This window comes from Zootoca vivipara, chromosome 2 (genome assembly GCF_963506605.1).
Source record: "Zootoca vivipara chromosome 2, rZooViv1.1, whole genome shotgun sequence".
Classification (NCBI taxonomy): domain Eukaryota; kingdom Metazoa; phylum Chordata; class Lepidosauria; order Squamata; family Lacertidae; genus Zootoca; species Zootoca vivipara.
In genome coordinates this window covers 95,492,323-95,514,432 of record NC_083277.1, presented here as the reverse complement: position 1 = coordinate 95,514,432, position 22,110 = coordinate 95,492,323, and the positions used below count along the sequence as shown (strand labels likewise).

The following is a 22,110-nucleotide window of genomic DNA, read 5'->3' as shown; positions in this document are numbered from 1 at the left end:
TGCAACAAGGGACTTACCCGCTCAAGATCACATTATCATCAAAGAGATAGACCTTGATATGCTGCAACCCAATGGTCTCATTGAAACGTTCTGGGATTAGGAGTCTGAGAAGACCACGCAGATTAGGAGTGTGGAAGAGAGAGACACGGACTTGCTCTGGAAACCTCTGCAGGAGTGGAAGGAGCATGGTCCGAGAGTTCTTTCGGCCTGGGGGGGGGATGAAAATGGATTGCCAGCTTCAATAAAAGGACAGTATTTGCCACACTATCTGTATTTGAGTTTAAGCAAGCTGTTTCTTCAAGCCATATTTTATAGCAACATTTTTAGCAGTCCAAGTTTCTCAATAGATAATTACTGCTTATCAGGATTGGTATATATATAGGAGCCAACTCCAGGGGCACCAACAAATGAATGAGCAAAGCTGGAGTCAGCCTCTCTGGTGCTGCCTCCAAGAGAGAACCAGTTCAGCTCCACCCTCCACAGCCAGAGTCACCGTTTTCCTGCACGCAGTCCGTGTGATGTCACATGCACTACGTGTAGGCGTGTGATGCGATGTCACACATCCACATTACGGCAGCGGACACCCACAATCCTGAGGGTGAGATGGCACTCCTGGGTATGTATATGTCCCCCTATGGCTGCAGTGATGCTAGCTCAGAGTTGGAGGTTTTGAGCTTTCCACATTGCCACCAACTTTGGCAAGATGTAACCTAATTAGGAGAAAGAATGGAATACCAAGATTCACTCTTAGCTAACACAGAAGCTAGCTGGCTATATCCAGCTCCATCATACTCAAGAGTAGACCCACTAAAATCAATGAAGTTAGTAATGACTAACATCATCAAAAATATTTTGCCAAAATGTAACAGAGGGAAAAAATTGGTTGTGATTTTTATGGCTCTTCAGATGTATAAACGACCATTTTACTTGGGGGTAAGTGAAATTGCTTGTATTGGGAAGATATCGAAAAATCCTGCAAAAACTCTCCAAACTGGAAATCCTTGAAAAACCCTTAAATCCACCAAACTCCACCACAATCACTTCCTCCAAACCTCCTTGCTCAAACTCCACTTCTCCACAGGCTTCAATGGTCAGTGCAAGGATTCCTAGGATTGCACTTTCAAAGGCTTGTGGGATTGGTAGGCACTGTTTTTGCCCTTTTTTAGTTACTTTCAGGTTTGCAGTGATGCACACATGCACAGTTGTGCACATATTGAATGTGTGTAAAATGGTCATTGCCTGTGGAGTCTTGGTGTGAAAATCTGCAGATTAAGGCTACTGAAATGTTGGGTCTTTGATTATTGATCCCCCAAAAGGCTCAAATCCTCTAAATTTGAAGAGGTTGTAAACATACTTCTTTAGAGCTGAGATGTCCAGCCTGCCTAACCAGCCTAGTCCAGCTAACATGAGAAGCGATTGTGACCAAGCAACACACACTTACCCCGAGATCCCCTTGTGTAGTCTAAGAGAATGGACACTCTTAAGTTGGAAGGTCCACATTCCTGCAATGACCTTTCCAAAGCCACTTCAATGCAATCCACCTGAGGACAATATATGAACAAAACTTATGTACAGGGAAAATCCAATTTTATGAGCACACACTATTCCTAAGCCTTCATAGTTTTCCCTAATTAGTACAGCTATTACTGCTAGGCATCTGCCTATTCACCCATCCAAAAGTGGGAAGAAATTAATAGTTCCCATCACTGCAGGTTGTATTTATTCTCCCATCACAGGTATGTTAACACTGTGCAAACAAAGATTTAAAAAGTCACAAGACAGAGAGAAAACAATTTAGGGCCCTTCATCTATTTAACAGTTTAGGGCTCTCATTGTAGACTATCATTAAGTTTTTCCAAAGGCTGCTCATTAGTCCAAAGGCATGCTGCAGAAAAGTTAAGTCACTGTAGGATAGAATAATGTAGCAAAGAAGATAAAAAAGAATGTGTGTATAGACCAGTTCTTATAGCAGATATATATGGCACACTGGCATGCCTGCCATCAATGTCAAGATGTTTTGCCTTCATTTTTCTAGGCTGACAGGTCTACCATGAAAAGCCCACAGGACAAAGATGGCAGGGATGAAAGAAGGGAAGGTGAAAGGTAGAGATCTGTGAATTAAGGAGTTAGAAAAAGGAGGCTATGTACAACATTGAAGAAGAGCTACAGAGGACATCTCTGAACCAATTATTTCTCAGATATCTGTGGCCTGCTCTCTCCAGCTCAAAACACTTACTAATTCATGTTCCAGAGGTCCTGTTCCAAGGTAGAGGGAAGCCAAAACCACTCGCCGCTTGGCCGTCTTTATCTGTCCCTGAGAGGGAGAAAAGTTTAGATTCACTGATTTGTCTGTCATGTGAAGCCCTCAAGTTCCTCCCAAAGTCCACTCAATCCAGTACTTAAAAGTGGAAAAAACGGCTTTATCTATCAGCATGTCTCTTCTTTTTTGTATCAAAGTGAGCACACAAAATTCTTACAGCATGCCTCATTGCATTTTAGGACAAATATCTCTTGATCAGAGTGGACAGGGCAGCATTCCTATTGCTTTCACTTGACAGGTCCAAGATTTAATGTATGTAGCCATACTGAGCCAGACTATAATGTTACTACCATTTACTATGGCTGGCAGTGGCTCTCTAAGTCTTTAGAAAAGGGTCTTTTCCCAATCCTGCTACCTTAACTTTTTCTTTACAAATGACAGGAATTGAACGTAGTGCCTTAAAACAGCCAAGCCAAGCCTCTCCTGCCTCACCATAGCCAAGGGGAAAGGACATAAAACTTGGTCAAATGAATTTTTGTTCCCCACACTTAGTTTCTTAAGACCCAATCCGGAGGAAAGTCATACTGGCCCCGTCACTAAGACTTACTGAATAAGGAATGATAAAGCAAAATCACTGTGAACCATAAGCTTGAAAAAACTCTTTTAGGATGCTGCAGGAGTACAACTGTGTACTTCTGAAATTCTGGGTTGTTGTTGTTTTTTAACACAACAAGTGGCAACAGAAACACATGGATGTAAAAAAAAGCCCTGTTGGATCAGGCCAGAGGCCCGTCTACCCTCGCATTCTGTTTTCACAGTGGCCAACAAGAAGAATATGGCAAACCTGCATGCAGGACCTGAAAGCAATAATGGATGAAGAAAACACACCCCTATTCCCAAAGTAACATGCTGGAGACATGCCAAATCACCTTCATAAGCTCGTAGAATTCAGTCGGAGAGGAAAGCACCTTAACATGGGAACTGGCAATTCCAAACTCTGGGACGATGTTTCGGATCCACTGAAATCTATGGGATCCCTCAGGACAGAGGCAGCAAGGTGGGGCTGTTAGCTGAGGAATAGTAGGAGAGAGCAGCGGGGCCAACAGCAGCCATGATGATCTAATAAGGAGAAAGAAGTTGGTTCAGTTGTATACATTAAATTTTATTCTCCTTTATATTGCCTCCAGGTGTGTGAGCAAGGGAGTAGTCAAGGCTGAAGCATTACACATCTGCCTTTCACCTCCATTACTCACAGCTGGGCAATTTTTGCCAAGAAGGGGAACAGATGGCTGCAGACAAAGGAAGGAAGGCAGACCTGGGCTGTACATTAATAACTTCCTTTCAAGGCTAAACAGGAGGCTCTGTGGACAGTAGTAAAGCTGACCCACAATTGTGTAACAGCAACAGAATGCACTGTAAAAAGACAGTGGCCAGAGTAGCAATACCCAAGGTGACAGACTGCGGTGATCACTTCATGTTTCAGCTCTTGAAATAGCAATACTGTAGCCTTTCACAGGGTTATATGCAACAATTCAGCCTTTCACAGGGTTATATGCAACTGAGCAATTAATTGCATTCACTGAACTTTCGCAAGTGCAATAGATTTCGCAAGGAAACTTCCACTCCCACCCCTCCATGCACCCAAATCTGCTGTGGAGTTCATTTCTACCCCCACCTCACCAGCAGATATTGGTGCAGTGCAGGGGGTATAGGGGGAAAGGGGGGAGGGAAAGTTCTGTTGCATTTGCAAAAGTTGCTCTGCTTGCACAATGACCTAGGGCCCATCTGCACCATACATTTAAAGCAGTGTCATACCAGAATCCTGGGAACTGTAAAGGGTGATTGGAGTTGTTAGGAAAACCTCTTCTGCTCACAGAGCCACAATTCCCAAAGTTCTCTGGAAAGAGGGATTGCTTGTTAAGCTGCCCTAGGAACTGTAGCTCTGTGAGGAAAAGGAGGAACACCCAACAACTCCCAGCACCCTTAACAAACTACAGTTCCCAGGACTCTTTGGAGAAAGCTGTGACTGTTTAAAGTGGTATGATGCTGCTAAATGTGTTTAGCTGAACATGGTTACGGTCGTCCCTGTAACTGGGAACCCTGATTGCGGGGAGGACCGGAAGTGCATTCAACCAAACACTGAATGCCCTTAGAATCCCCCTTTAGACCTTCCCACTCAACAAAGGAATGTCAGAAGGGGCTGGTCAGCATGCATGTTCCTTCTACGGATATAATTTAAGAACATCTGAATAGGGCTATTCTTTTGGTGTACTTCAATTTCAACTGATTGTTTATATTGTACCCTAGTTATCTTTACTGCATAAATATGGTTTCATTTTCACCTAGGAAGTTTGAGCTTCTCTCTGGTATTTATTCCAAAAAGACCACATGTAGGATATCACAACATAATCCTTGGTGGAAATAGATCCACTATTAGAAAACTACTACAAGCTACAACACAACAAACAGCAAAGCTGGAGGTAGGGAAGAAATGTGCCAGCATCCGGTTTCTAGGTCCTGGCATTATTACAGCCCTGGCTGGTATTTTGTGAAGGATACAGAGACAAACCAAAAAAGACAGTTGAGCTCAGAGGAAATAATTTCAGCAGATGGACTAATTATTTAGAAATTGACTCCTCCAGGAGGAAGGGCAGGATATAAATTTAATAAATAATTTTTTTAATAAATAATGTTAACTAACTGTAGCAAACTATTTCTTGACAGAGACACCATCCTCTCAGTATATAAGCTTATGGGCAGCTGAATCCCACACTGCTCCATCAATGTGATTTGCTTCGACGTGCATGACCTTTACCAGAACCTTATGAGGAACTCATGGTTATGAGGAACTCTTGGTCCAAAGCTCAAGTGACCACAGATTCCAGGAAGATGATTTCACTTATTTACTTCATGATAAAACACTGAATCTTCACAAGGTTTGCATGCATCCTTGCACAAAAAACCCCCAGACAGTTTGCCATTGCATTTCCCAGAAAGCCCACCGGTTTGTCACTGCCTATTCATCACAATGGAGATCTGACTCAGAATGTGGAAGAATTCCTAGCAATTTCGTTTTTCAACAGTTCGTGAGGACTGGGCATTGCTTTGGCAATACTGAGTTACAGTAATTTAGAGGGAAAGTTTCTATTCTCCTTAAATTGAAAAGGAGAACTTTAAGAAATACTTCCCTTGTCCTGTCTGTGAACAGGCAATTGAAGAGCAGCAAAATATCAAGGTGCCACTGGTTTATCTACCTGTATTTATTATACGTGAAGCACATTCAAATGCGTGAATAGAGTTAAGGCTACCCTGAGACTTGCGTTTTGCTGATGAGCACATTTCCCATTTTAAGAAATTAATGCAGATAGCTAAGAGTTCAAAGCTGTCTTCTTTCAACACATATAAGAGGCCACACACAGCAGAGCTTCTTATTTCCTTTCCACAGAACAGAATGTTATCTTGCAATCACCTTTTAAACTTTCCCAATATTCAAGAATCATCCAAGATTGAAATGCAGAATGGTAAGATACTGTTCCTAGTCCAAAAATGGGGACTGTCTGGAAGCACACATGGATCTCTTTTTTATATTTCAGAGCTTTTGATAACTGCCTTTTTAATAATAATAATAATAATAATTTATTATTTATACCCTGCCCATCTGGCTGAGTCTCCCCAGCCACTCTGGGCAGCTCCCAATCGAATATTAAAACAATAGAGCATTAAATATTAAAAGCTTCCCTAAACAGGGCTGCCTTCAGATGTCTTTTAAAATTAGGATAGCTGCTTATTTCCTTGACATCTGATGGAAGGGCATTCCACAGGGCGGGTGCTGCTACCGAGAAGGCCCTCTATCTGGTTCCCTCGCAATGAGGGAACCGCCAGAAGGCCCTCGGCGCTGAATCTCAGTGTCTGGCCTGAACGGTGGGGGTGGAGATGCTCCTACAGGTATACAGGACCGAGGCCATTTAGGGCTTTAAAGGTCAACACCAACACTTTGAACTGTGCTCGGAAATGTAGTTAACCCAACTACCCACTCCTCCTAGTAATTAAAACTTCTCTGGGGACTAACAGTAAGTGTCAAAGTCATAAAACTATAAAACACTGAACAAGCAACTAGCAACAGAGAATAAAATCACTACAGAAAACTTAACAGCACCAGATATTCTTAGAACTTCAATAAATATCTGTAGTCAGTAAAAGATTTAAGATTGGGGTGACATCCAAGTCAGTGCAACTGAAATCATTGTGTTGTATCCAACAAAGTTGCCCCCTTAACAAAGGAACTTCTTTCTGCCTGTGCAGTAGCTCTTCCTCTCCAACTCTTCTCCATGCATAAAAACGTAAAGGGACCCCTGACCATTAGGTCCAGTCGTGACCGACTCTGGGGTTGCGCGCTCATCTGCATATCCACCCCCAATTTGCTCAAAAGGATTGCAGGAATCCAAGAACAGATTTTTTTTGGGGGGGGGGAGAGGAAGTCCTAATGCACAGGTGGAAGTTCATGCAAAATGATGACTTTGTTGGATACAACCCAGTGGATTTAAGTTACTTAAGTGCATTGATTTCAATGGGTTGACTCTATGACTAGCATTGATCATACCCAACAGAGGTTACAAAGGCTGGGAAAATACCTGGTCCCAGGTATACTCTGAAGGCACAAGACATCATCACATTGCTGAACCTAAGTAAATCTGGATCTGGTCAGTGCCTGGGTGGAAGCCATGCATAGAGGTTTTATTTACAATTCAGCTAGCTACAAATTATGTTAAATAAATACACACTGTCTTGAGTTCAATGAAGGAAGAAAGGTAAGTTATAAATGTAAGAAAACAAAACAAAGATCTTCGGCAGGCACAGCAAATATTATGTCGTTGTGAGACAAGCCTCTCAAGTAAGGGGTGTTCCATAACAAGGGTGCCACAAAACGTACTGTAGTGGAATTAGGGTGATTAAACAGGGCAACCATTTCTGCTAAAATAGATAAACTTAAAGACTCGGTTTGCATCTTACACAAAACCATACCACGGCTTAATGTGAATGTGCAGGTTCCTGGAGAGGAAATTGTGGCCACTTTGTTCTTCCTCCAGCCCTGTTGCTGCTGCACTGCTGTGAGCATAACCATGGTATGGCTCAGTGTGCCATCCAAACCAGGCTCATAATTTGTCTTACTCCAGACAAATTACAACCTGTACACTTAGAATAAACCTTTGTTACAACTCTGTCTGGAGCAAGACAAAAGATAAGCCCAGAATCACACTGAACCAAACCATGGCTTAGCTCACAGCAGCAGGACCAGATGAATGGCAAAGCAGCCAGTGTTCAAAACTCCCATTGTTCTAGGAGCATTTTGCAACAGGAATTTCATTAGCGTGAGCAGTTTCTGAGCTCTGGGAGCAGTACTGTGCCTAAGATTTCAGATTAAAACTGCAGAGTGGAAGGAAAGGACCTTTTCTCTCTCCCCATTTCCAGCTACTCTCTGAAGACTGGAGAAGAGACCCTCTTATAAATATGAGGGGGGTGGGAGTGGTAATGCAGTTCTTTAAATAAAACATCTAGCTGATCCCATACTATCAACCTGGTGGGCTAATCCAAAAAGCAATTCTTTAGCCAGCATAAAGGCAGTACTGTAACAAAATTACCTAGGGGGGGGGAAGAATTGAGTAAGGGGTGTCTGTCTATCTCTTGAATTTGAAGTATCTGCTATTTATAAATCTGGGGTTTTTGGAAGATCTATTTTTAGGAAGTGGGTCTTTGACTAATATCGTGACAAAGTGAGCTCAAGTACCACAATTCTTGTTAAACCTCGGCTTCTTCGGCAGACAGGAGAAGAGAGATTGCATGATATCTCAGTGTACATCACCCACACAGAAGCCACAACATAGTGGCTTTTGCCAACAGCTCTTGATTCACTGGAATGCCTGAGTCTGTATTACTGTATTTCTGCATAGGCTGTGACTGAATCTGGGAAACTAGTTTTATTGTTAACATTCTGATGCAATGAACAATAAAGGCTTGAGGGTAACTTCCTTAAAGTAAGAAGGCTGGGTGTGAACATGTGGCCTGAGACTTTTGCTTTCCCTTGTTTTAACTGAGTCATGCTTACTGGATGCTACAAATAGTTTTGAGTGTTCACCTTTTCCTCTTTCCCACAATTGCGTGGAAAACAGCTCAGATCAAAGAGCAAGCTGCTTCTAAAAGAAATATACTAATTGTCGTTACAAAAAAGTGTTATTGAAAGCAAACAAAACCCTAGGAGTAAGATGCTAATTTACTCAAAACCCTGGCAGTAGTACCATCTATTTGACAAAACACAAAAATGACCTCATGTGGGTACATTTCCATATCCTGTGCTTTTAGTTCCTCAAGATGATGAATAACCGAACGGTTGAATAACCGAACGGTTGCTACATGACTCAATGGTAGCATATACTTTCAGCACAAAACACAATAATATTTATTAGCTGATTTATATAGCACCTTTTAGGAAACAACTGCCCCCTTTAAGTTAGTGTACAAACTTGCATAAATTACAACAACCATCCAATTAAAACTACATTAAACTTCCTTAAAAGTGAAGAACAGCAGTAACATGATGCTCAGAGGTAAATGGGTTTAACCCATGTAACTATTTTATTCCCATGAAGACAAGGAGATGCATATGACCTAGAATTCTATATTGCCATATCCTTGTGTCTAGGGGAGCATAACATTGACAATAGACAATACAACCTAGAGGTGAAACTTGGAAAATTAGAATATTGTCGAAAAGTGCATTTATTTCAGTAATGCAACTTAAAAGGTGAAACCAATATATGAGATAGATGCATGACATGCAAAGCAAGATAGGTCAAGCCTTTATTTGTTGTAATTGTAATTATTTGTCATTAGGCGGGTGAATTATAAATGGAATGGAATTAATGAAATGTAATAGCGATGTTTATTTTTGTATTATTGTAACTACAGTGGAACCTCAGTTTATGAACACCTCGGTTTACGAATTTTCGGTTTACAAACGCCGCGGACCCGTCTGGAACGGATTAATCCACTTTCCATTACTTTCAATGGAAAAGTTCGCTTCAGTTTATGAACGCTTCAGTTAAGTACTCCGCGGACTGTCTGGAACAGATTAATCCACTTTCCATTACTTTTAACGGGAAAGTTCGCTTCAGTTTATGAACAGACTTCCGGAACCAATTGTGTTCATAAACCGAGGTACCACTGTATTTTTTTATTACTGTGGAATTTCCAAAAGAAAGCATTTGTAAAAATAAAAATAATAATAATAAGTTGCATTACTAAAATAAATGCACTTTTCAACAATATTCTAATTTTCCGAGTTTCACCAGTGCTGAAATAAAAACCTTTTCAGACTAAATTGTACACATTTTTATAAATCAGGGTACTTTAATTCAAATACTTTAACTTGGTTGCAAAATGAAGCTTTCATATAGTGTTAAGAACTGTGTTAGAAAGCAAATAAGGTACTGTATATTTAATTCGATTCTTAAAATTTGAGAGAGAGAGAAGGCTAGGGTAAAAGAGCTACCTAGGGTTAAGCAGTCTATACCCACACCTGCACAATACCCAACAATTTCGTATTTTCTCCATACAACCAGGAGGACAAAACATTTACTTATCCCCATGAAAGCCACTGGAAACCGTGTTAGAGATACAAATTCTGTGGATATGCTGTACAGATTTCAAGGCCTCCTGGGCCTCCTTGCTCAACAGACCACATTTAATCCATCCAACCGCTTTTCTAGCAATTGATTGTTTATGGAAATTGGCAACAAAATAATTACTTGGGAGCCATCCAGAGGTTTGGGAGAGGGGCCAAGAGAGGAAGTTTTCCAACGGAGAAATCACTGTTAATCGTTTCTTTAAGAATATATATTTTAAAAAGAAAAGATTTGTTTTGAATACACTACGCTTTACTGTACACAGATGAGCTGGCACGAAGAGAAAAACTAGTCTAAGAACATCTGCTGAGAAAACAAAGAAATTATGCTAATCCAACATACTTCCTGTAACCCAAGCAGCAAGTAGTTTTTCCCAGATAATGCAAGACTCACCATAAACAAATGCTATTCAGAAGCTTTCCTTCTTATGTGCTAAAAAACCAGGAACTTGTTCATTGTATGCAAAGCATTTTGTACCATGCACACATTATGTTTTGTCCTCTAAGGAACCTGGCAAGTTAAGCTGCTGTTCCCATTATGCTGCTGAAATGGAGGACAACAATTTTGCATTTGGCCCAGGATTTCCAAATTCCAGTGTCAAGCCTCTAGACCACAATACTACTGTAATTAGAAAAGTTTGACTGAATCTTGAAGATGCTGAAGCATTACACTGGTTCAAAAAAACTATTACAAATGGAAACATGATGAAACACTGGTGCATTTCATGGGCAATCAAACAAAATTCAACCTTCTCTTTTTTCTACTTTAGCATCTAAATTTTATGCTGACAAGTTTAGTTTCTTGAGAAGGAGCAATTGTACAAAAGACTGTGACTTTATTTCCGAGAATCTCTTTCATGTCTGGCATATGTGCATTATTGTTTTAATTGTTAGACACCATGGGAACCCTTGGAGCTGGAGACCGGGATATAAATGCTTGCAACATTTAACGCTGCATCTCCAAAGTAAACATCTACAGTCTTTGCTTGGTATGTGAATTCTGGGAAAGTTCTGTAATTCAATACCCTGGACAAAAAGCACCTGCTTTATGTGAAAACACTGGCAGAAATTTGTTTCTCCTGACCCTGTCACCTGAGCAGAACAGCATAATCAGCAGGAAGAGGTTAATATTTACCTGAGATTTCAGTTGTTTTTGTAGCTTTAAATCAGCATACAACATGTATGCACTCTTATTTATACATGGATGTTCCACACAGATTTGCTTTCTTACTGCTGGTAAAATCAAGGACAGGAACTTAGGGCAGGATTCACACAATGAACCCTATCAGAAGAAGCATGATCTTCTGCTTAAACAACAGGGCTTTCTCCTCCCTCCCCCCTCCAAAATTGGCTCAGGGCAAGAGATCCCCCAGAATAAGGGGGTGGGTTGAATCGTTCCATCTGACAAATTAATATGATTATGCTAACGGAACGTTGAAAATAGCAGAGTTTTGAATTCCATCCTTAGCTTCTTTGTAGCCAATGTTTACCGAGTCAAAAGATATTACAAATGTTAACATGAACATTAATGAACTTCAAATGGGTACAGTTGCTGGATTACAGGAATAGCATAGCATGCAATTTTTAAAAATACCGAGCCTTGATTACTTATAATATATAATAATATATTATTATATTATATATAATACCCATCTGACTGGGTTACCCCAGCCACTCTGGATGGCTTCTAACAGAAGGAAGAAATCTGTTGCTAACCACAGGCAAAAAAAAATCACATGTAGGAAAGCACATTCCAAGTAGTGTTACCATGTTAAAATGGCCATATCCATGTGATACTCATAAAGTGTGGATTGGCAACCACTGAAGTTTCATCTCTGTATACCTGAAAGAGCGTCTCCACATTATTTTGCTGGTTCCCTCACAGGGGGTTACAGGGAAGCAGGCAGAAAGCCTTCTCATTAACCGCCCAGCCCTGTAGAATGCCCTGCCATCAGATGTCAGAGAGATAAACAATTATCTGAAGGCAGCCCTGTACTGTATCAGGAAGTTTTTCATGTCTGATATTTTGTTGTGTCGTTATATTTCCTCCTTGTGTTCACCTTTACAACAGTGTTTCTCAAACTTGGCTCTCCAACCATTATTGGACTACAACTCCCATCATCCCTGACCACTGGTCCTGCTAGCTAGGCATAATCGGAGTTGTAGTTCAAACAACTGCTGGAGACCCAAGTTTGTGAAACATTGCTTTACTGTTTGATGTGACGTGATGGGCATCTCATCCACGTGTATCCATTGTTATTTGTTCTCTATTTACCATCAACATATGATGCTAGCCTTCCGAATTTGGAAACAGTAAGTAAGGTGCTTACTAATTCTCTCTATTGTTATGGGATTTTGAATTACTGTGACGGGATTTTGAATGCAGCTTTAGGCTAAGCAACACACAGTTCCAGTAATTGTGCAAAAATGGCCCATGGGAGGGTAGGTCAGAGTTACACGACATTGCCCTCACTAGTCTCTGCAACTACTCTCCAGTGACTTCATCGTGGGAAAGGGAATTCATGATAATGAGAGTTTAATTTCAGGAATGCGCCCCAAAGTCTTGTCAATTTCATCACCTGCTCTTTGAAACCTTTGCAAACAATTCTGGGCTTCTTTGGGAGGCAGGGTAGGATATAAATCTAATAAAATTAACTATCAGAACTTGGGCCATATGTTGCACAGACAATCACTGCTGTTTTTATACTGCTCATCATTACACATAAAAACAATTAAAGATTCTTTATCAAATTTTATCACTTTTTATCAAAGCTTTCATGGACCCAAGCTCAATTCATCAGATGCATGAAGTCTTAGTTACAGTTACAGTATCTAAAGGAGAAGATTATTAAGTGAGAGTTGAGTGGCAATAAGGTGCAAAAATTACAGTAACAATTAGAGCTTAAATATATGTTACATAGGAACATATTTTATATTCTGCAAGAGCAGATTGCTGATAATTGCTTGGACTATTGTATTCACACCTCTAGGCAGAGAACCATGAGCAAGAATCAGTCATAGATAGCACAGATATCCAACAACTGGATATGTATTGTGATAAAAATTCTTTGTTTCATTTTAACAAACAATCGCTTTGAACTTATTGATGAATTGCAATTCAACAGTTTCACTTGTTTCAAGCTGCATTCTTCCTTTGAAGTACCTATGTTCTAGAATGGACACTTTTAAGGTCAGTTACAGAATGTCCTGGGAGGCTGAAATGTTCTCACACTGATTTATTTCAGATGGCAATTTTCCTCAGGACACTCTGTAACTGACTTTAAGGTGGTCGTTCTGGAACAGCAAAACTAAAGGCAACTGTTTAAAAGATATAAATGATTGCACCTAGTGGACATATGAAAATGGGTGTGGGTTTGCGGTAAATGATGTGTAGAGAACAAAACTCAAGCTCTTACACTTGGGGAGTGTTGGGGGGGGGGGAGGGACAAGCAAAATGCCTGAGGAGCAATTCTAAAAAGTGTAGTTGAATATATATATAACATTAGTTCTGAGAGAATTCCTGAAAATAGGAGCCAGGCACCAAAAACACACATGGCTCCATTATAGCATCCTGTTACTGCAAATCACCCTTAATGAAAAGCTCTGTGGAGGTCTTCACACCTAGTGTGACCCTAGGTCATTGTCTAATGGCCAAATGAGATGTCCTAGCCTGCTGTTTCCTCCATTAACCAGGATAAAACGGTAGCTTATCACTCCCACTATAACAGAATATATTCTCTCACAAAAATATGTTAATGTATATTATTAACCTTATCAATTTGATAACCCAGCTATTGCAGCAACTATATAACTATATAAGCTCTTTTCAGGAATTCTGCAAATTACAATAGGGTAGAGGGAAGGGTTCTAACAAGAAAAAGCACACTAGTTACAATCTCCTCCATACTACTTTTCATTGCCTTCCATAGTTCTTGGAAAGGGCAAACAGCCTTGACATTCCTTAGGATCTATTATGTATGTTATGTATCATTTTACCCAGTGCTTTTGTCAAAAAAAATGTTTAGGGGTGCTCTCATTTTGACTAAAGAAAATCACCATTTCATAGTCCAAATCGAGAAAAATAAATATATTAAATGGATAAAAGTACCATGTAAAGATTCACAAAATGTTTAGGGGTACACGTACCCCTATCCCCCCAGAAAAAAATGAACATCTAAGAGAAATCCAGAGTTGAATTTAGTCACAAATCAGGGGAAACTGGTTCTAGTTACGTTACAAGATGCTAGTAAATTTGACATATGAAAGAGAGCAACCGATACCAGAGATGCAAAATAGAGAAAGCGTTGATTCACAGGCATTACTAATTTGGTTGCCCCAAACTGTCTGAAACAGAAAAGGGTAAGTTTCTGGTATATTGTTAAGTAAATGAGTGAAGAGTGGGCTGATAGTAAGGCACATGCCAAAAATGATGTCTCATTCTTCCAAAGTAAATTCTTGAGAGAAGTTATGTCATAGCACAAAATTCATTATTTCACACTGAACCCATTACATCTGCAGTTGACATTTATGTGAAGTTTGAGAGCATTACTATATTTTTATTATTTATAAATGCTTTTGCACAGAAACAAAAAAGCAGCCAAACTTCCGCAGTAACTCACAACCAAATGAGCACTACAGCTGTGCTTCTCCAATCCTTCACTTCTGCATTTTTAAGCTTTCCGAAGAAAATAAAAACGCCTGCTGCCAGATGGCTACAGAAACAGCAGTAAGCCTGAGGGGACCTTTCCAAATAGCTGACATAAAAAAAGATTGCAGTACAAGAGGAAAATCATAAAACAAGTGGAGAATAAGCTGCCCCGGGACATAAATATAGTTGCAACACTAATACTGTATGTCAAAAATGAGCAAAATAAGCACATGGATTCATTGATCAAGAAAAGTCAAATAAACATGGCTACTTACTTGCAGGAACAAGGTTTAATTTTGCAGCCCAACTCTGAAACTAATGCCAATCAATTTCAAAAATCACTTCTATTTTATTAAATATTTATTAACTTTTTAAAAAAGGTTATAAGGATTTGGTGACATATAGTTATATACAATTATAAATCAAAACCACTAGTTCTATGTAGCCAGTCTCCCACACAAACTGTAGCCCCCGCCTTAAATCTCCCTCCAGCCACACCTCACACAATCTTTAAGCCCAGACTGATGGACCTTTGTCATAGCAAGAAGATGGTAAATCAGCCACTCACACCTTGTATTACTGCTAATCCCTTTTTTGCCAATAAGCAGAGACACCTCCCAACTCCATGCACTATTCAAAGCATGTGTAGTCAGAGACATTACCAAGATCCTGAAACTTGGAAATATGAGTCCCTGGGGCTCTCAGTGCTTGCTTCAAATACCAGAAGTATATTTTTACCCTTAAACCCTCCTCAAGTTCAGACTATACTCCAACCCAGAGACAACGTCCTAGTCTACTCACTTCCCACCCAGCCATTCCACATCTCCACCCCACAGCTGATGCTCAAATTACAAGCAGAAGTTATTCCCTTATTCTTTCGCGAGGCAAAATTACCTGTGGCAAAGGTAGTTTTCCCAAAGGCTACTACAGTATCAGTAGTTTATTGAGAAAACTACAAATCTGGAGAACTGAAACAGCAAGGAAAGTCTATTCTTGCTGCTGCTTCCCAGCTTGCCACCAGCACCACAGCATTAGCTAGTTAAGGAGGGAAAGAAGAGAGTGGCAGAAGTGTGTTTGGTGATATCAGAAATATGCCAAACCATTTCCCAATGGGGGTAGAAAAATATAGCTTCACTTATTTCCAAGTCAATTCAAGTGTGATAGGCAGCTTGCCAAGCGCTACAATAGCAAGTTGGATTTATGAGCAGTGTTAGAAACTGGGATAGAAAAGCTAGGAGCCAAATGACTCCTAGGACCTGGGTTGTGGGCACCAAAACAATGTCTAGTTGCCATGGGGGGGGGAGGGATCAGCAACACTTTTTATTTACTATTTTGATAAGCATAAACTAATACACAATTCACATAAGTGACACATTGCTAATATCACATTTTAACAGAAATTATACATGTTTAATTTGGTGTTTACAAGAAAAATATTTATACCATACTTCAGCTTTCAAAACACTCCACTCTTTATTGTTAAATTCCTTAACATACTGGTATTGTCTGTCCTTAACATATATTTCAAGGCTTCAAAGCACATACATTTCAGTAATCATCGAATATCAGCCAGGCACAAAAAATTGCACCCAGACTTTTCAGGTGCTTGCAAATGGAGAATCTTTTATGCATCAAATGCGCCTGGTGCTCTGCTAATTTAGAATCCTGATTATGATTATTTATTATTTTTAAATGTGGAATTTCAACAAGGTTTTAAATACATTTGAAATACAGTATGTTTTTCTGAACTAATTCTATTCTTTGTTTTCTTTGTCATGAGATCATAACTCTATGAAAGCGAACATGGAATGCTCCAAAAACAGTCCTCAAAGTACCGGGGGGGGGGGAATGCTACCTATCAAAATGGATGTTGGGCTAGATCAGGCATCCCCAAACTTTGGCCCTCCAGATGTTTTGGACTACAATCCCCATCATCCCTGACCACTGGTCCTGTTAGCTAGGGATCATGGGAGTTGTAGGCCAAAACATCTGGAGGGCTGCAGTTTGGGGATGTCTGGGCTAGATGCATCAATAGTCTGATTCACTAAAAGGAAACTATTTGTAAATGTCATAATCTTTCACAGATGTACCGTATAACAAGATTGTTCATAATAAGAGATTTTCAAATAGAAAGCACAATCTACCAAATCATCATCACATTATATGCAAAAAGAGATAACCTAGTCCTTGGATGAGGAGACCTGGAGAAGCTTGAACAAGAACAAAAATTACCATACAGGGAAAAGAATTAAGCCAACAATCAACTCCCAAGCTTTTAGGAATCATGGAATGCTATTTCCAAGAAGCATCACATTCAAAGTAAACAGCTTTAGTACAGGAAAAATCTTTGTTTCCATAGCGTTTCCACACAATAATAAAACATGTCAGGCTGTCAATACCAAATTCACAAAAAGAAAGTGGCAGCGACATTCCTGCTCGGCACGGCCTTCCCTCACTAAGCACCAGGAAGCAGAGAAAGGGCTGGTGGGTGCCGCCACCATTGCTGTAGCATCAACCAGCCCCTTCTCCGCTTCCTGTTCTGGAATGGTCCAGCAATGGTCTGGAAGCTTCCTGAATTTGGTCTGGAAGCTTCCTGAATTTTAGCAAAAGGAAACTAATTTCTACTGAAGTGCTGAAACTGTGGCATTATCACAAGATACCATACTTCAAACACAACCACCTGAATTCCAAAGTTGTCCTTTTAGCCCCATGCTGGGTGGGGGGCAGGAAGATTTGATAACAGCTGCAAACCTTTACATGAAAAACTGCTGTGTGCACACCTGTGTTTCTCACAGCAAACACACACACACATTCACACACATGCATCAAGAAACTCAAGTCTAATTAGGGTTCCCAGGCACACGTAGTTAAAGATGCACGTATGTTCTCTACATTTTATGCATTTGCTGTTGGAAACACTAGCATAACACCAACTCCTGTCTGCAGCACAAATGTTGCCATATGATGCGAAAAGGCTCCACTTGGCATGAACACAAGAGTTTCCATTTTGAGGATTGCAGGAGAAACATGAGTTAAAATGACCTCCAGCTCAATCCTTTTTTTAAACATTAGCTGAACCAGGCTTTAAATCGTCCCAGGGTTTTTGGAATGCTGTGGTTTTACCTTCTGCTCCTCTTAGGTTGCTCTGATTGCTTTGTTGCGTTTACTGCTAGCCACGCTGCAAATCTCTATGTACAGCTGGAGTACACATTTCCACCAAATAAAAATATACGCCGACCAGCTTCTCTTTGTCCGACAGTACCTTATTCTTTTCTCCCTTCCTACAAAAATACACGCAAGTACTACAACTGGCCCTCCTTCCAGTACACCCCATACCCACTTTAGGGGGTACCCCAGACTTTACCCTCAAGGACTATCCCGCCCCGCCCCTGATTATCATTCAGTCTCCGCCCCCCCCCCCATGCACTTAAACAAGACGCCGACGCAACCTCAGCGACAGTTACTTTCCACTAGGAAGGCGCCCAGCCCAAGATAGTCTCTGAATCTCTTGAGCGCGAGTCCTCCCTGGAAGAAAATGCAGAAGCCGCCGCAGGTGAAAAACCGGCCGGCCGGCCACCCTCCCTCACCTGCGTGCGCGGCGTTCCCGGCCTCGGGTCAGGCAGTCCGACAGCCGGCCGAACAGCGCGGCCAAGGCAGGTCTCCCCCGGGGCAAATAATCTAGCAGCCGCCGCCATAGCACGGGAGCCTCAGCCACCACAGCCGCCGCCATGGAAACCCGACTGCTTCCGTTTCCGGGTGAGCGCTCCGCAGACTTTCCACCACTTCCGCTTCCTGCCATAGAGATTGGAGGCCGCTTCCTCTCTGCAAAAGTCCACCGCCGTTGTCAAGGGGACGGGGGGCGCCACTTTCCCCCTGGCACCTGAGGGCAGATATGGTGGGGTTTTAGGAAAAATATAGACTAGGAAGGTCTCAAGACCAGCCCCCTCGGCACTCTTCCGCTTTGTAGTGCGCCACTCCCGCCGCCGTGGTCTTGTTCGCAAAGCCACAGAATAAAGCGGGGTTGTTATAATAATAATAATTCTAGGTGGTGTTTATCCAAAGGCTGCAGTGCTGGCTAACGTGAGAGCAAGGGCTCATAAGTCCCACTGAACTTTGTAGAGCTCTCCTCCGAGAAAGTGTGCTGTAAGCTTATACGCTTGCAAATTTTCCCTACTCCCCGAGTACACGTGATTGCAACCAGCTATTCCCTGTAACTTAAAATCCTCGTGCGAGCGCTGTACCCGCAAGTGGCCTGAACTGGAAACCCTTAGTCAGCGACCACTATCTTCCCTGACCACAAAGCTCACGAGATATATCATGCCTTCCGCCATCCTGCAAGCAGCTGCTGCAGTCTTCTGTGCATCCCCACATCACATGTGAATTTATCCGCAGAAAACAAATGGAAAGGAATCTTTTGCAACATGTAACAAACTCAAAAACAAAACAAAAAAGTTCACCAAACTCATGCTCATCAGACATGGAAGTTTACTCAGCTGGCTGCATCAGTTTCAAAAGTGTTTTTTCCTGCTGCTTTGTTTCTAAAAAAATGTAGAAGAATTTCCAGCTGGCTGTTGAAATGTTTATTAGTTTGTATTATATTATGCTTTGATGGTATATTTATATAATACTGTACTGCACAGTTTGCTTTCTTTGGGGTTGTATTTATTTTCGTGGTTATCTGAAGTACTGGGTAGGCTTTAAAATCTTCTCAGGAGGCCTTTCTTTCAGTCCTGCCACCTACGTAGGTACATTTGGTGAGGACAAAAAGGCCTTCCTGGTGGCTGCTCACAGACTCTGGAACTCCCTTCCGCAGGACACTGGGCTGGACCCCTTTCTGCTTTCCTCTCACCAACAGGCAGACCTGTTCCAACGGGCCTTTGGCCATTAACTGGCTGTAGCAACAGGGTCTTCTAAGGGTGGGTGGTGGTGTTTTGTGTGTGCACATGTGCCCTTTTTAATGGTTTTGAGTGTTTTTACTGCTGTTTTTAATAGTGATAGTTCTTTATTTTTATATTTGTGTATTTTTAGTTGTATGTTTTCGTTTATGCTGTGACCTACCTCGGGTCCTGCACGAGGAGAAAGGCAGGTTATCATAATAATAATAATAATACTGGTTCTGCTTTGTGTATTTTCCTTGTATTTTTGTTTCTTTCTGCGAATGTAAAAACTTACATACTTGTTCTAACATGTTCTGACTACTATTCATGTGCATTAGAAAAAAGAAACCAAAGTCAAGCAGTTTTCTGACCACATGTATGATCCGATCCTGTCCATTTGGTCAGTCCCACCCACCGAATTCTGTTGAGCTTACTCCCAAGTAACTGTGCATAGCATTGCCACCTTGACAGAACAGTTTGCGTGTTGTGTCTGTAGAAGTATGTGCATGCTTCCAAATGTTAGACAGAATTAATAGAACTGAAATTAATTGAAGGAGGATTACTCAACAGCAAATAATTAGGTTCAGGTCAGGACAGGTTGGTATTAAATGTTAGGAGTGAAATCAGGGTAGGATTATTGCATCACAGTCCAGAGAACCTACCTGTTTCTAAAGGAGATGAAGCCTGTTAGACACAGGCAGAATCTCTGGGTACAGTTGCCATTGTTTTGGACTACCAAACAGACACAGGCAGAATCTCAGGGTACAGTTGCCATTGTTTTGGACTACCCTGTAGCTGCTGTTTTCACAGTAGTTTGAGCTAATCTGCTGCTGCCACAGTTCTGTTAAGGGGTAGAAGCAAACTAGGCAATAATAGCATACAGAAGATGCATTTTGGAGGAATTGGTAACAAAGGTCTTTCTGCAGGTTTCTGATACTTTTTCTTGCTAGTTTTTCAAATGTATAATACCCTCACTAGACCTTATATTGTTTGCCTTCTCTTGATGAAAATGCTGTATGAACCACCCTGACATCTACATATGAAGGGCAGTACACACATTTAATTGGCACTGTGGGTTAAATCACAGAGTCTAGGGCTTGCTGATCAGAAGGTCTGTGGTTCAAATCCCTGCAACAGGGTGAGCTCCCGTTGCTTGGTCCTAGCTCCTGCCCACCTAGCAGTTCGAAAGCACATCTAAGTGCAAGTAGATAAATAGGGACCACTCCGGCGGGAAGGTAAATGGTGTTTCCGTGTGCTGCTCTGGTTCGCCAGAAGCAGCTTTGTCATGCTGGCCACATGACCCGGAAGCTGTCTGCGGACAAACGCCGGCTCCCTCGGCCTATAGAGCGAGATGAGCGCCGCAGCTCCAGAGTCGGACAAGACTGGACCTGATGATCAGGGGTGCCTTTACCTTTAATAAAATATGTCAGGAGTAAGAAACCTTTACTTTCTATCAGCCTTGACTATTGGCTACGCCGGTTGGGGCTGATGGAAGACATAGTTCAGCAACATCTGGAAGGCCAAAGGTTTGCCACCCCTGCTATAGAGACTACATTGTAAATCAAATGACTTGCTTTTTCATAATTAGTTTGCTTACCAGCCAAAATCCCTGCTATGCTCAGATAAAGAGCCTTCAGCATGTAAGTGTAACTCAATAGGTTCTTTTTTACTCTAGAAATGTTAACAGTATGTTTAGATTTCCCCTTTTAGATCTTACATGCCAGAACAGCAATACTGTATCCTAAGATAAGCAGTGCATACTAGTAGTGCTAGATGCTAAGATGAACAATGGTGCACTACAAGAAACAATGTAAGGAAGTTGTGGTCAAAATAAAACATTTCTCCCAGCACAATGTATTAAGTGCAAGAGAAGCCGGGGGGAAATAGGGTTGCAAGTCTCAATGGAACTTTACCTGTTAGTACTACCAAATAAGGAAACACTTAAGTTGCCTTGGGAATAGGCTAAAACTAATTAATACCCTGTTTCTCATATTTTAAGACATACCCATAAAATAAGCCATAGCAGGATTTTTAAGCATTCAAGGAATATAAGCCATACCCCGAAAATAAGACATAGTGATAGGCGCAGCAGCAATGCCGGCCGCGGCAGGAGGAGAAGGAAAAAAATAAGACATCCCTTGAAAATAAGCCATATTGTGTTTTTTTGAGGAAAAAATAAATATAAGACATGTCTTATAATATGAGAAACACGGTATTCTTGCATAACCAATAGTCACACTAACCCTACGCATGCTTCCTAAAATGTTAAGTTCCATTGTGCTTTAAGGTGCTACTGAAGGAATTTTTTTATTTAAGTTCCATTGTGTTAAACGTGAGCTCAGGACCACCATATAGAATTACATGCGTGAGATGGAAAAATGATTGCTTAACTCCATATAAGGGCACACTGAAATATTTTTGTACTTCATGGCAGCTTGAATTTCTATTTATCTTGAAAAAGGTTCAGTAGTTATTTACAGAACCCCAGCTGCCTTCCCAGCATAAAGCAATAGAAAACCTTTTACTTTCAGAAAGGGAGGGAGTTTCATCCACAGTGCCTGGCAACTATATTTGCAATGAGCTTATCTGCAAGTAACTTCTCAAATAAATTAGGAGAGCAGGGAATTTTCTTAGTGCACAAGTCAAG

At 41.1% G+C, this 22,110-nt stretch overlaps 1 protein-coding gene across 2 annotated transcripts in view; it reads right to left on the bottom strand.

Annotated features, from left to right (window-relative positions):
• Positions 1 to 18,343, bottom strand: part of PGS1 (phosphatidylglycerophosphate synthase 1) — a 35,509-nt gene extending 17,166 nt beyond the window's left edge. Inside the window, exons 1-5 of one of the 2 annotated variants that reach the window (XM_035104216.2) lie at positions 18,174 to 18,343; positions 3,190 to 3,379; positions 2,237 to 2,314; positions 1,442 to 1,541; positions 18 to 207 (exon numbers count right to left, since the gene is read on the bottom strand). In XM_035104216.2, the coding sequence (XP_034960107.1) occupies positions 18 to 207; positions 1,442 to 1,541; positions 2,237 to 2,314; positions 3,190 to 3,379; positions 18,174 to 18,316 (701 nt within the window). In that variant the 5' untranslated portion in view covers positions 18,317 to 18,343. The remainder of the gene's footprint in view (positions 1 to 17; positions 208 to 1,441; positions 1,542 to 2,236; positions 2,315 to 3,189; positions 3,380 to 18,173) is intronic. The other variant, XM_035104212.2, reaches the window with a different exon arrangement.
• Between the last annotated feature and the right edge of the window lie 3,767 nt (positions 18,344 to 22,110).